This window comes from Eschrichtius robustus, chromosome 9, assembly GCF_028021215.1.
Source record: "Eschrichtius robustus isolate mEscRob2 chromosome 9, mEscRob2.pri, whole genome shotgun sequence".
Taxonomy (NCBI): domain Eukaryota; kingdom Metazoa; phylum Chordata; class Mammalia; order Artiodactyla; family Eschrichtiidae; genus Eschrichtius; species Eschrichtius robustus.
Genome location: NC_090832.1, coordinates 27,670,329 through 27,686,022, shown reverse-complemented (window position 1 = coordinate 27,686,022; position 15,694 = coordinate 27,670,329). Strand labels below are relative to the sequence as shown.

General features: G+C 37.1%; 1 protein-coding gene across 5 annotated transcripts in view; it reads right to left on the bottom strand.

Moving 5' to 3' along the window:
• Positions 1-13,876, bottom strand: part of BCLAF1 (BCL2 associated transcription factor 1) — a 30,011-nt gene extending 16,135 nt beyond the window's left edge. For 3 of the 5 annotated variants that reach the window (XR_011074917.1, XM_068550873.1, XM_068550875.1), the window contains exons 1-6: positions 13,759-13,876; positions 7,384-7,487; positions 5,520-5,633; positions 3,769-4,677; positions 1,822-2,487; positions 1,513-1,682 (exon numbers count right to left, since the gene is read on the bottom strand). Coding sequence is in view for 4 of the 5 variants with exons in the window: in XM_068550873.1 (XP_068406974.1) it covers positions 1,513-1,682; positions 1,822-2,487; positions 3,769-4,677; positions 5,520-5,623 (1,849 nt within the window). In the remaining variant the exon portion in view is untranslated. The remainder of the gene's footprint in view (positions 1-1,512; positions 1,683-1,821; positions 2,488-3,768; positions 4,678-5,519; positions 5,634-7,383; positions 7,488-13,758) is intronic. The other 2 variants (XM_068550874.1, XM_068550876.1) reach the window with 1 other exon arrangement.
• Between the last annotated feature and the right edge of the window lie 1,818 nt (positions 13,877-15,694).

The following is a 15,694-nucleotide window of genomic DNA, read 5'->3' as shown; positions in this document are numbered from 1 at the left end:
TGAGCTAGCAACTCAGTTTTTATGCCATTTTTGCCAGGAAGACAGAAGATTCAACTTTGCCTGTATCTTTCAACAGCTATTTTACTTTGAAACATGGATTTGCCATTTCAAAACATATTCCAGGACCTAGTTACAATGAAAAAGAAAACATCACTGGGCATTTTCAGCTCTATATTAAGTAAGAGCTGTTCAGATCGGTTGCACAATACGAATAATGAAACATAACTACAGTTTTTAAAAAAAAAAAAAAAAAAAAAAAAAAAAGAAAGAAAACGAAAAAGGAAAAATTTTATCAAAACCTGATCTCAAAATTCACCAATAAATTGTAAAATGTAGAGACAGGTCAAAAAAAGGTGAAAAAAGAAAAAATGTTAACGTTTCATATTCTATGCACCACAGTAATATGGTCATAAACTGGTTCACAAACCTAGTTATAGCCAAATAACAAAACTCTTTTGTTACTATGTTTAAATAATTACAGTCAAAAAGAAATTCATTAACTAGTCACTGTTTTGAAATATCAAATGCATAAAGAATTTGCTAAAGGCAAGTTTCAGCTATTATGAGTTGTTCTCACATCCAAAGACAAACTTTTCAAAAAACGGCTTTTCAGAGCAACAGCCATGGAGATTCCTAGGTAAGAAACTATTTCACAGTAAACTGCCTTTCAAACACAAAACCAAAGTAATAAAAACAAGATCTATTTGCCCAAAAAGTCACATGCTAAAACCTTTGAAAATTATTAGTAACTTTGAAACTAAAACTACATACTAGTGAAAATAGAACATCACTACTCAGTTGAAATGAACACGCTTATCAACCCTAGGACCTAAAGAAGTGTCATAATTATTATCCTACTCAGTCACTATTCACAGAATCACTACTTATCCAACCTACTTATAAATTTCTTGAACTTTTTTCCCCTTTAAAAATCCTAATAATGTTTTTTCTGGTTTATTTATCGTATAAAAAAGTCAAATATTATAACAAGTTAACTAATACAAAATTAACACGGGAAATTAATACTGTTTTTCCCCACTGGTTTCAAGTTTCTTTAAAAGTTAAAAAGAAATTCTTAATAAATAATAGTAACGATACTGCCCCACTTTGTCATAAATCCATGCCAAGAGTACATTAATACAAGTCACGTGCATGCAATCAAAGATAATCTGTAAGCACCCTGCACTTCAAATATAGCATTACGGTACATTTCAAAAAGACTTTTAGCATTGTATAAATCTACGTCATGTTTTATCATGATACAGATTTTTAGGGTATGTTTTAATTCTATTTAGCATTTTAATCACTTTATTAAATATTAAAAATCACTTTACTAAATAGGTCTTAACGTTAACCAAACTGTTATCTCTTTCATGTAGTGCTATTTTTCCAAAAATTTAATAGTCTACATATATTTGCTAGCCCTGGGGTGCAGTAATCATTACACATAGCTGTTCATTTTTTTACTTGCAAGAGAAATTTAATTCCCGATAAGAAACATACTAAACATACCTTTAACATGATGAACCAAGGACACAATGTGTTGAATAAATGACTCTGAAGTGCTTTTGCTGGCCTGTGGCAACTTAATGTGGTCAAAGATGGATCGGAATTCTTGCTCCTTCTTGACAGAATGGACAAGTGTACTAGCAAGTAGCCTGTCTTTAGTCAAGGAAGCAGGTCTGGAGCATATCGGTAACAGACACATACAAACAAAATATACCATTGGTTTGAATATGAAAATGGGAAGTACATTCAGAAAATAATTAACTGGATTATTAACCACCCACCCACAGATTACTAGGTATCAATGTGGATTACCTGTTAGAATCATCAAGAGGAACAGGTGCCATTTTGAGTTTGACTTCGGGACGATGAGAATCACTGGCTATCATTTTGATCCTAAGTGGGCTCTCCTCTCTGAAGGTAGACTTTTCTCGTGCATCCAGATTCTTGTGTAGAGGGGGACTGTAATCAAAGAGGTCTTTGAGCTTTTCAGACTTTACCTGCTCAGGTGACTGAGTTTCTTTCTTTACTGTTATTCTCTCAGAACTTTTGTCGTCTTCCTTGTGCTTATCTTTTGTAGTGCTAGGCCTTTCCACTACATATCCAGTCTCTTTAAGTTTATAATTTTTTTCTTCTCTAAATCCATCACTTTCTCTATTGCCTTTCAATGAAACTTTGGACTTGTACTTGGGTCCTTCCTCCTCAGTATTCCGGTGAGATGTAGTAGCAAAATTTTTACCCTGATCTGCAAGAACTGACTTCCTGAACTGTCTATAATCCTCTGTCTCCTCTGTGTCATCCCCTTCTGAATCATTAAACTTTTGTTTTCCAGACTCTTTATCACTGAAGTAATCTAGAGCTTCCTGATCTTCCCATTCTCCCTCTGCCCTCCCTTTCTCTGATCCTTTCTCCTTTGGAGCCTCTTTATCCCTGGTATTACCCCTATCAAGCAGGAATACTCTAGACTCTTCATCTGTGAACCTGTGAATAAGCAAAGAAGAGGATGGTAACTCTGGATTGCATTCATTGCAGATCACTTGCATACTTAAATGAGCTTCCCAATATCACAGGACCAGTAATAACAGGAAAAAATCCTACTGAAAAGTGCTTTTTCAGATTCCACTTTTAAAAAGCATTAAACTCATCCATACAGCTTACGTACTGAGTTTTTAAATAAATTTACGTATTAGACTTCCTAAAGTTTAAAAAAAGTAAAGCCATTCTCAAAAACCTATTCTATTTATAGTCCACAATTCTGCACTAACAAATCCAAATTTCCACAGAGATTCTAGAACATACAACACAGCTTAATTTCTGAGGCTAAGAACCACTAATAAACAATATACTTATCTATTAAAATTCTACTTATGATTATACTCAAAATCTCAGACTATTTCACTTATCTAATATAAATAAGAGTTCAAAAAAGTGGACTTCAAGGTAATTAATATTAAATATTTAATAGTCTATCTAGATCACAAAATAGTTCATATATACTTTGCAGTAGAAAATGATGACTTCTGGCAATATTAAGTAGAAACTATGTATCAGTTCAGTAAGAAAATTAATTTTAGATTGTATAGCACCAAACCATAAATAGCATGCTTGCAGTATTCCCTCATTTGTAAGTCAATCACACTACCTTAGCAATCCACTTTCATTAAGCTTTTTAGTAACCTTTAGCAATGCTTGAAATTAGAATTCAAACCAAGTATCTCTTTGAAATGTTTACTTGAGTAAGAAATACCATTTATCATCTTTTCTACAGTCAGGCAGATTCGTTAAAAACTGGCAGCTGGACTGTTTATAATAGCACACAAGAACATGTAATATAACTGCAGTATTTACGTAGGTCACATTATAATGGTAAAGAGAACAAAATAAGCTAACACTTATAAAATTCATCTGTTTTTACAACATGTTAACCGTTAGTTATATTGTTTTTATTGTTTTTACAACATGTTAACCATTAGTTATGCTTTATGCTACTCAATTTCTCATTTATATTCTGAATTCTGGACTAAAAATGGATAAAATGAAAAAGAGGAATATGAATTAGCTTCAAAAACATTTATTAGAACACTTCACTTCCAAAGTTAACAAGATGTAGGTAAAAACAACTTGGAATTATCTTATAAAGAAAGAAATCATGAGTAAAAATAGCTAAATACACATCACAATGCAATATTTAGTCTTAAAATCCAAAAAGAATTCAAAGAACAGAAGTATGAATATTATAATCTAAATTCTCTCAGTTCTTACCTTTTTAAGAATTTTCCTGTCTTTGCAGTTTCCTGATCTCCACCATCAGGATAAAATGAGGATCGTCCCCTAGCCTCATCTCTTGGAGCATTCTGTGGTGTGATTGTCTTTGCAGGGCTTCTTCGTGAAGGGATGTGATGAATTGGACTATTCTGAGAAGGACTGTATCTACTAGATCCATTTCCAACAGAACCAGACCCAGACCTTTCAGGACTATGCTGAATGGAATGTGAATGCTGAGAGGGGGTGTTTTTTGCAGAGTGTACTGTACTGAGCATGGGGGCATCAGAGCAAGATGAACTCTGACTAGGTGGTGTAGCAATTGGTGAAGGACTATGGGGTGATCTGGGACTATTATCATATGCTGAAAGGCCAGGCCAAATATCACCAGATGTGGCTGATTTATTAAACTCATCAATAGATTCAGATGGGTCATGTTCAAATGTATCTTTTGGTTCCTCCTGTGATTTGTTTTTCAAAGGACTCTCTTCTTGGGGCTCCCCTTCAGCTTTTTTGGTTTGTTTTTCCTGAGACCCTCGTCTTTTAGAGACAGGAGACTTGCTATATGGGGACGAAGAACGAGAAGAGGATGATCTTGGAGACCTAGATGATCTATATGACCGGCGAGATCTGCTTCGGGATCTTTGAGAAGAAACGGATCTTCTTTTTGGACTCCTGGAACGTGAACGACCTCGTCTAGGACTCCTAGAGTGTCTTCTATTCCAAACAGGTCTATATCCACCTCGATGATATCTACCTCCTCCTCCTTGATAATACCCTCTACCCCTTCCTCTGTACCCATAAGGTCGTCTCATCCCTCTATTATTTCTGTAATCTCGGCGATAATCTCTAGAATACATGCGATCCCTACTACGAGATCTTGAATATGTCCTGGAACGAGACCTAGAACTAAAAATAAAATAAATATCAATGCAAGAAAAATAAACTATTACATCCTACAATCCCAAATACTTCTGGTTGAACATAACATGTAAAGTGTCAAAGCCAAAAATGTATTTTTTTTAAAAAAGCCCTCATTTATAAAAAAGTAAAAATTCACTGTTTTCAATGAAGAAAATCTCAATTCTAAGATAAATATTGAGAAAATAAAGGACTTAGGAATGAAGGCACAGAAAACAGGGGAAAAAATTGACAACCAACAATAGGACACACTAACAAATTACAGTACCTTTATGCAGGCACTTAAAGTGATAGTGTTAAAAGAAAATGTAATGCCATGGAAGATATTCACCAGTGAAATACCACTGGCTAAATGCATGCATAATAAAAAGTTAGGCCTAGAAAAACAGTACAGGAAAATCATAAACAAGTATTAATTCGTAATGAAATTATGGTCACTTTTATTTTCAACTTGTGGTCTCTATTTTCTATGCTACTTAAAGAAAGACAACCAGAGTTCATCATTTTTAAACAAAAGAATAAACCTATTGAGACCTCAGAGTCAGAAATGAGAAACTATGAAACAGTATGCAAAGACTGCTTACTGCCAAATAATTCTTACATTATCCAATTCATCTCTTAACATTACAAGCAGTTCCCACTTATCTGTGGGAAATACATTCCAAGACCCCCACTGAACTAACTCTAAAACAAGGATAACAATAGATCCATTCACAGGCTTCTTTGAGAATAAAACATGTTAATGAATGTACCACTGTGTAAGCACTTCTGAAGTATTAGCTGATATGATTAGTACCGTTATTTAAGGAATTAAAAGCACAGTAATTCACCTGTATCTCTTCTTTCTTGAGTGTGATCTTGATCTTGATCGTGAACTAGACTGTGATCTAGACTTTGATCTTGAAGAATGTGATCTAGAATTGGAGCGACCCATTTCTTTTCTCCTAGACAAATGAGAGCGAAAAAGGTTAAAATCACAATACAAGTGAAGAAGTTTCAATTATTTAACTTATTTTCAGATACAAACTGAATTTACAAGACATAAGTTTCTCAAAGGATATTACTCATCATTATTCATGAGTACTAAGACAGTCAATTATCCCTAACTAAAACTGTATTTTCACCTGACAAGTACTGCATAGGGAAGACACAACAGAAGATTTCTATGGACTGCACCACCTATGTGCCTCAATCCAAAAAGGCAGCAGCTGCAGAAGCCAGAAAGAGCAATGATATCAGACTACAGCAGCATGTTAGATGTTATTCCATGCCCAATACAAATGCCTACCTCTCCTGTAAAAAAGATAAATAACATCAGAGTATTACAGATAACGAACCTGAAAAAGAGAAAATAAAAGTGGCATAATACTAAAAAAAATAGAATAAACCTACCCGACTGCCACCATAAGTGCTTTATGGCCTTGAAATGGGACTAAATTGACCACTCCATGTATACAATACTGCTTGGAATGGTGATGGATAGTCTCCTAGTAGAATAAAGGTCACTAAGTCTGAACAGCTGGAGCCATGGCTCTGCTTTCAATAGTCATGACTGCAGAATAAAAATGGACTTATGTGACAATGCCTAGTTCACCCTGTAGCCTTCTGGTGAGAAGATGAAAAAGGATAAAAGATGAATAAACTGAAGAGACTGCTGCAAGAAAGAGATAATTTGGAACTACAAGAAAAAGAGAACTTGGGCACCCGTATTCTAACTTTTCTAAACACTGCCTAGTATCTAATACAATAATCAGACCTCACAGAAATCAGTAACAGGACTAAATGATTTATAAGATCTACTCTTCACAGAACTAAACATATACATATGCCTCCCAACTTTATTCCTGCTACACTATTTCCAAATTTCCACTAACTTATACAAATTAAGTAATTTTTTTCCATAAAAATCAACTCAACTAAACTTTCTTAATAGCCTGCAATTGCCATATATTTAAACCATTTCTCCTACCATCAAAATGTTTTAATGCACTTATTTGACCTACCTAGACTTTGCTCAGTATTATGAAATAGTATTTGAAAGTACTAAGATGAGCTGAATTATAGAGGAGACAATGATGTCAGCATACTTCCTCACCAAAAAACCACATAAATGACAAATTCAAGGGGTGTCAAATATTTATTTCAAAACAAAACATATCTATCTTCAAAGAGACAAATACCAGCTTTGTCTTCTCTCACTCTTAATTCCAAGTAAGTTAAGAAATACATAAAGACAGTACTCTCCTCAGACTTGTAGTGAGGATTAAACAAGTTGATACATGTAATATACTTAATACAATGTTTAGCACATAATAAGCAATCAACTTTAATTACCTTAACACGCACATAAGGGGAAAAAAGCTAAGTTACAGAACTCCTCTTGCATGCATAAAGGAGGTAGCTAAATAAGCAGAGTTATTTTGTCTTGTTTTACTTTTAAATAACTTAGTGTGTTCTGAGTCTTTAAGCAGATGTGTTTATAGAAGAAGCAGGCACACAACCTAGAAGCAGAAGAGATAGACAATCTTTTCCTTAAAGCCAACTTTTAAAATCTGGCTTACTTCATACAAGCCACCAGAAAACCCCCAAGAGCTTCAGACCACATCACTTTTAATCAGTCTAAATCATGAGTTCAGAAGTCACACTTTCTTAAATAAGCCAAAACTGAAAACTAGAAAAAAGGATATTATTTACCTTGGGTTTTATGCAGGATCAAGCAGTCAAGTGAAGTCTTTGAAATACTGTAAAATTCTTCCTGGAGAGAATGTTCTGAGAAATTAAATTCTAAATTCAAACTCCTAGCAAAGATAAAAAAAAATATGAATTTGAATTATGGTAAATTAAAAATTCACTGTTTACAAAGCATCACACTAAACACTGCAATAAGCTCTTAATAAAGGCACTAAATATTTCATGGAATGGGAAACTGATTCAGGAAATAAATTTTTAACCACAAAAGCTTAAAAGAACTTAACTTTTTTTGTTTCAATCAGAACGCAGCAGTGCATTATGAAACTGAAGCACCTTTAATTCAAACACCTGAATTCTAGTTTTAGCAATTTGGGCTTTAGAAAACAGAAGCTATGCTGTCATCCTATCAGAAAATTCCAAAGTGGCTGGCATAAGTGGCCATCTTGGTATATCAAAACATGTCATGTATCTATAGTTAGTATTCATAATGCTATAGTTTATAACTTAACTACAATATGAGTTTATTTTAGTGCTCTGCTATTTATCTTATTCTCTCCTAGTCACTTCCTTTCATACAGTTTGGTTTCATTTGAAGCTGGTTTTTTAAATTCATGTAACAGCCATCACAGTAATTCTAATTTTGTGCCTAAAAGCATTTTGATACATGTACAGATGTTCCAATAAAAGAACAGCCAGTAGATGAAACAAATATCTATTGGAAGCCAATGCTCTTCCTAATTTACCATTACTATGCAAATAAATTTAAATTCTGCACAGACTATTAAGCAGTTTCAGTATTTACTGAAAAACTTAGCCTAATGAATAACATTCAATGATTATCAATTATGTGCAAAGAACAGTCAAAAAACACTAGGGGAGCAGAAACTGAACAATGTAACATTGTACATGCCTATACTCAAGGAATTCATAAACCAACCTGAATGAAGAAAAAACAATATGAAAATCTGTGAATCTTACCAAGTTATCAATCCAATGAAAAATGAGTAAAAATGAAAATACGAAGTAGAAGAAATTAAAATTAAACTGGTAAATCAAGAAAATGTCCCCTAAATACCCATGACCCTACAGCTGAGGGGATTCAGAGATCTGAGCTTTCAGATAGGAAGGAGGAATAGGAACTTAGCAATTAAGGGAAATACACCAAAATAAAAATTAGCAAAAACAAAAGGTCATGGATACAGAAACAAAAAGTCCTTGCATGTTTAGTTTTAAAAATATCAAATCCCCCAAGTGGGCAGAGGAAAACTCTCATCATCTAAATTGGTGCGTTGTTATGAAACTTTATGCTGACCTAGAAGTCCAATACTACTGATTCACTGCTGGAAGTGATACAAGGCTCATTTTAGCTAACACTTCCCCCAAACAATTCTAAAAGACTAATTTTAATTTCTATATATCCAGAGAAGAACCAACTGCCAAATCTCTCTTTACTCCAAGTGATGATTTTCTGAAGTTCCAAGAAAATATACACTAGAAATAGCAGTGAGGAAGAAGGGGCTGTAGGCTGTTAGACTAGTAGATTAGATATACATTCTTGTTCACAATCTATGAATATATTCTGAAATATTCATACCAAGAACTCAATGATCATATATAAAATGTCACACAATATACTTAATATATAATGTAGATTATATTGATATTTAATAATATATTAATACTTAAGACAGTACAAAGACTGTAATCTGCTCCTCTATTTTTGTTTTTAATGAAATCTATGTACAAAAGCACTGTGCTAAATATTATGGGAGACATAACTGTAAAAGGTCCCTGCCCTCCCAAAAACTAAAGAGGAACAGAAATCAACAAATTACAGCAAATTAAACTAACTACCAACCATGTGCCCAGAATTGTGCTAGGTGACTTTAAATAAAATCACCTGATTTAATCCTCATAATCTTATAAACTACATATTTAACTCCATCTTTCAGATGAATTTAAGCTTTCAAAATTCGTATGAATTTACAACAAAGGTGCCTATCACAAGCCAGGCACAACTATTCTAGTGTAGGAAATATAGCACTTTAAGTGAGACATTAAGTTCCCTACTCTCTTGGAGCTTACGTTCAAGCTAGGGGAAGAGAGAAAACAAAAAAGTGATGTGTCAAGAGGCAAAGAGCAGGACTACTACGGTGGGTCCTTGAACCGTATTTAAAGAGGTAACAGTTAAGCTAAGCTTAGACAAGGAACATTGCAAAGACCCAAGAAAAGAAAAGCATTCTAGGCAAAGGACACAAACGTAGCAAATTCAGGACAAAAAGACCAGCAAGAAGGTTCAGGCGCTGTGATCAAGGAGAGGGTATAAGATAAAACAGGAGAGACAGGAAAAGACCAAATCAAATAGCACCCAATAAGTAGGCCAGAGTAAAGAGTCTAGATTTTATTCTAACTGTAATGGGAAGACCCTGGAAAGTCTGATCAGGGAAGTCACACCATATTATTTAAGATGGCTGCTGGGTAGAGCATGAACAACTTGGAGAGAACAACACGGAGACAAACTAGAAGGTTGAAGTTCAATATAATGGTTGCCTGGATAAAGTGGTAGCAATAAAGAAAGAAAAAAGAGGCAAATCCAGAATCTGGTTTGGAAGTACACAGAGTCAACAGTATTTGCTCACAGATTGTTAGTGGTATGAAGCACCGGGAATTGGAAAAAAAGAAAAAAAGAAAAAGAAAAATCAACGGTGCCCCTAAATTCTAAGTTTTGGGCTCAAGTATCTGGAAGAAGTGCAAATTTGGGGACAAAAACAGGATATTTGTTTGCCCTTTTAGGCTGCCCATGGTCACAGACTGTAAAAAGTTAATCCAGAATTTGACCAAGATCTCCTGTGCTCTCTCCGATACCCTGACAGATGCCTGACGTGGCCATAACCTACACATATAACTCAAAATGTCAAATCAATCTTCCCTCTATTCTAAACAAGATCACTTACTAACACACTGTAAAAACAGAGAATAAAGTGCTTCATGCACCTTTATCCAAATGATTCACCAACCAGTTAACACAAGAGAATGAGTCAGGCTTTATTTTTTTAAATAAAGTTCTTAAAGAGAGTTCCCTGGTGGCCTAGTGGTTAGGATTCTGGGCTTTCACTGATGTGGCCCAGTTCAATCCCTGGTCAGGGAACTGAGATCCCTCAAGCCATGGAGCAGGTCCAAAAATAAATAAAAGTTCTTAGATATCTTAACAGAGTTTATCGTTTATAGAATAATACATAATGATCAGCTAGAACACAAGTGATGGAAAGCACAAAGACAACTGGGCTCAACAAAATACACAAGTTGAAGCTCCTCCAGAAGAGATTCTTTAGGTTACCCTATCAAGCATACTTGAGCCATCTTAATTTTAGCATACTCAGGGAATTTGAGCTCCAGATTTCTGTAAACAAATTATTGCTATTCACATCTTTAATAATCCTAAAATTAATATCCCATGACTCTTACTCCAACTGACTAGGTTCAAAATTCTGACTTGACCAATAACTAGCTGTCCAACACTGGACAAATTACCTTAATCTCTTCCAGCTTCAGTTTCCACATTTATAAAATAAGGTTAATTACGATACTTACTCATAGGTTTAAAATTAACAAATTGAACTAATAAATGTAAGCAACTTAAAGTTTGGCACATGGTATGCACTCAAATGTTAACTATCATTATTGGTAAACCTGGTCTGTGACAGTCTTAACTGCAGTTTATTAATTTTGCTTCAAATGATTACTATATTTAAGTTTGATATTTTTGATATGGCATTAACCAGCATTATAAAAAAGGAATTTTGCTTTAAAACACTCCAGAAAAAATGAATTTGAAGAATAGATATATGTATATGTATAAATGAATCACTTTGCTGTACACCTGAAACACAACAGTTAATCACCTATATGCCAATATAAAATAAAAATTTTTTAAAAACAGAAAAACAAATAATATTAAAATTGGTAAATGCTGGTAATTATTAAACCTGGATGATAACAGTTCACTATTCTCTCGACTTTGTGCTTGAAAATTTCCACAAGTAAAAGCTTTAAAAAATGATAGGTTTAGCTGCAAATTTTTAGTTCTTTGTCCAGCTCCTTGTCAGCCTGCTTTAAAAAAAAAACAAAAACAAAAACGCATAGAACTGAGAAAAAGAAAGAATACCTTCATTCTAGACCAGGGTGTGCCAATCCCTGGTTCATGTAGCCCTAAAAAGTTTTCTACCTTTTTTGGCCTCCACCTAGTATAAGGAGAAATACTGGATCAAGTAAAATTAAAGTGTTTGAAAATTCCAAAATAACACACAAATGTAGGCCTGTATTATTACTACATTAATGTTTGTAGATTGTTTTTTTTTCCAGCCCTGGGAACAAATAAAACATTAAATACTTAAGACTCCGACGTAATACTGATGACCACTGTTTAAGAAACTGGAGTTGAAAAATGAACAAATTGCTAACCTACAACTATAACCTAAACATTTACACTTACTACCCAGAGATAACTTGGACTTCTTGATTCCCTTACCTACTTCTTGTTATTTAATAAATCACTGTAAATTACACAGTAGAATTCAGCTAGTGGTCAACTAATGATTTTGAATGTAGCTTCTGGAAACTCCCAATCCAAAGCTTTATGTAGAACTGAAAAGACTGTCTTCGTTTCTGTAAGTTGTGACTCACATAGTTAATCTAGTACAGGTAGCTGCCCACATAAGTCATTCAATAAACTCAACTAGACCTGAGCCTACCAAGTGACAAGTTTTTACAGGTCTATTTCCAAGTCCTAAAATACTATTGTTCTTCCAAGTCAAGAATCAGCTCTACCTAAAAAATTTCCTTTGCCACCATTTTAATTATCTGAATCAAGGGCGATTTCAATGTTTACCACAATGTATCAGTGAAAGTGTGGTATTTTTTTAAAAAAGCTAACTGCCATCGGTAAACAGGCTTTATTTAGGTTGTTCACCTAAAGTGAGATCCTTCGATTCGATTACTTACCCTAAATTGGCTAGGATCACATAATAATGCAAATAAACTGGTAGTGGTTTTTCCTATGTAAAGGTTCTTTATTGTCTGACCTGCAGCCCAACCCTTCTTTTCAACTACAGTCCAATCGGAAGGAAAATTCACGTTGAGAGATAAGAAATTCTGTTTTGCTTTTTAATACCAAAAATGTTTTAAAGGCGCTGCTGCAAAGAGCTACAAGTCTGAAGCAGCTGATCTCTGTACATCATTTTTGGTCATATCTGCCTCCAACTTTAGTCTGTTTTTTCAATTCTAAAATGCTTTATTAAAAAAAAATTTTGACGTCGAAAAGTAGCTGCCAGTACTGCTGCTTGATTCTGACGAGATAAACCTTAAAAGTAAATAAAGCCAACTACGGACTTAAAATGAGGGCAAAGTCCTTAACCTCAACTCACCACTCCCCTCCATGTATACCACCAACTGTACCAATCACGGCTGCAACATTTCTAACGAGGTACAAGGGGCTGAAACTCTCGCAGAAAGGACGTGGCTTCGCGGGTACTACACAAATGCCCTTTAGGCCCGGGGGTGGCGGGGCCGTTCCATCGACTAAGGCCCACTGCCCAAACTAGGAAACCGTGATTAGGCACCAACTCCTACAGTCAAGAGTGCACTTTCGCTTCAAAGCAGAGTTACCAGGGGGACCCGATTAGATTAGCCCCGAAGACAATTTTCCCGCAACCCCGAAGGCCGCAGGCGGATGTCGGGGTCTGAAGAACGGAACAGGATCCTAAGACAAAGTAGGGTAACCAAAATAAGGCGTAAACCGACTGGGAGCGTGAAGCCGGGGAAAAGGAGTTCAAACGACGCGGAAAGGGGTTAGCTAACCTACCCAAGGCACTATGCTGTACGTCAGTGATCCTATCAAAGCCCCAAAGGCCGGGAAGAAAGGTGGCGATTCCAGCGAAGGAGAGGCGAACGCAAGTTGTACTTCGGGCCGCCTCAGGGGCCGTAGGCGGCGGAGGGAGGGAGGAGGAAACGCGCGTGCGCGAGGCGAGCGTTAAGTCGGGCGCGCGCAGAGGTCCGGGCTGAGGAAATGGGGGAAGGGTTGAAGAGAGAGATCTGCGCAAGCGCATGAGAAGGCCGCGCGGTCTGTGGGTTTCGAGCCAGGCTCGGAGCCGCGCGCGCGCGCACACCGTCCTCGCTGCTCACCCCACCCCCACCTTTTCGGGCCGTAGTGCCTCGAAAACCTGAGGGAAGCTGACCGGGAAACGCATAAATAACGGCGCAACGTCTCCTGGGTTCTCCTGTCGCCGCCAACCCGCCACTACCAACAAAAGACTCAACAATATTCACTCCTCCTCGACATACACTGCCCTTTGAGTGATTTGAATGCAACGCAAGGCCTACCTGACACGCCGAAGCACGGTTCCCGGGACTTATCTCCCTTGTAACTACACCGCGGCCATTTCCCGACTCAAGCACGGGAGGAAAACCATAGAGGTATCTTCAACGAGCGAGCTCCTCTCCGTCACTTCCGATTTGGGGCGTGGCCTCCGGTGCCGCTAAATATATGGGCAGGCCCCGCCCACCCCTCCGCCCTAAACCGGCTCCCTGGCCGCTAAAAAGATGTTTCCTGAGGCTTTCTGGGAAGTCGCGTGGCTAGTCTCGCGCGATGATCTGGCGGCCCCGCCTTCCGGCCTTTAGCAGCCGCCTCCGCCAGGGTGGCGGTAGACAGCGGGTGGGGTCTTTTCGCTCGGCCCTGAGGTCGGCGGTCCACACGGTTGGGTACGCTGGCTTCTCTGCCTTGCGTTGAGGGAACCCTCCGGCCTTTTCTGTCGCCCCCACTTTTTGCTCGTCTGGTCCATGCTTTCTGTGGGGCCAACTCAGACCAGGCCAGAAACAAAAAGATAATCTCACACTGAGGAAAAGACGCCGACGCAAGGGTCTGCTCTGTTCGCACACTGCGTCTCTACGCCAGGAAGCGCCGCGTTTCTTCTCCGACGCCAACTGGAAACCAGGAAGTGCTGCTTTTGCTTTGATAGAAAATATGCCAGACGCACTTAGAAAGTAGAAAAATGGCCACGATCTAAGTCCCTTTTTTGAGTGGCGTCACACCAACTCTACCACCCGTAGCGGAGTTCACGCCGCAGTGCTCCGAAGCGGCTTAGGCTTCTTGGCGGTTTAGCGTCAGAGGATGCTGCTTTTTCTCGGACGTGGTTAAAGCATTACCACTTCGGAACCTAGGGACGCTACCATGAGCATGAAAATAAAGCAGAGCAGGAAGCTTAACGATCAGTTGTGCTGGCCGAGAAACACAGCCTAATCTGCCAAAAATATAAATCAGGTTATAAATAGGCAAGCCACATTTGATTTGGATAGAATTTCAGCAGGAGCCATGTAGCACGTTTTCTATTAATACTTTGCTGCACTTACTTCCTTAGGGCCTAAAATCGTTATAACTTTGTTCTTCAGGCACGTAAACTGCCTTAAAGGATTTCAAAGTTGTAATTAACAACCAGTCTTCTGTCAGTTAAATGCAGTCCAGTATTGGGCCCTAGTTGTGAATTTAACACTGTATTTAGGGCGTTCTCTCCTCATAATCCAATATACCAGCTCAGCTGGAAAAAATACGTGATTTTCATGGGATGTATTCTCAGTTTTCTCTTGTACAGCCTGCCCCTCACCCCATCACCACCACCAGAATGTGGAAACAGTAATCTTTGGCCTATGTGGTGCACTGATAAGTCCCAAGCATTTAGTAGGTGCTCAGTAAATATATGTTGAATGGATAAACTATATTAAAAGAAAAAAAAAAAAAAAAGAAAACCTAACCATTGATGGCTCAATACAAAACTCTACTATTCTGCAGGTAAAGGAGGGGGAGGGGGGACCCCTTAGGGCTAAAAGCCCTTATCCATTTTTTCAAAATACACAAAAATCTGATAGTGCTTTGCAAGCTAGGATATTATCTTAAGCCTTTCTCTGCAATTCTATTGCAAATGCATTGAAAATGAAGTCACCTTTCAATCTGAGGTAGTATAACTGTGCTTTCAAATAACCTGAGGTAATAACAAAGGAGACAAGACACATTGGAACAAATCCTTTAATAAAAAGCAGTCCAGGCTTCCCTTGAATTAAGTCCATTTGATTTGTGATACTTGCTTTTACCAACCACCAAAATTAGAGGATCTTGAATTTAGATCATGTTTTATGTACTTCACTGTATTGTCTTATTTTACTTTCAAAACCTGAAATTCCACCATTACAGTTGCATTCTTTGCTCCATTCTCTTGTTTCCTGTTGAAAATACAAATAATGTGGAGAGAAACATACAGGGAAAATC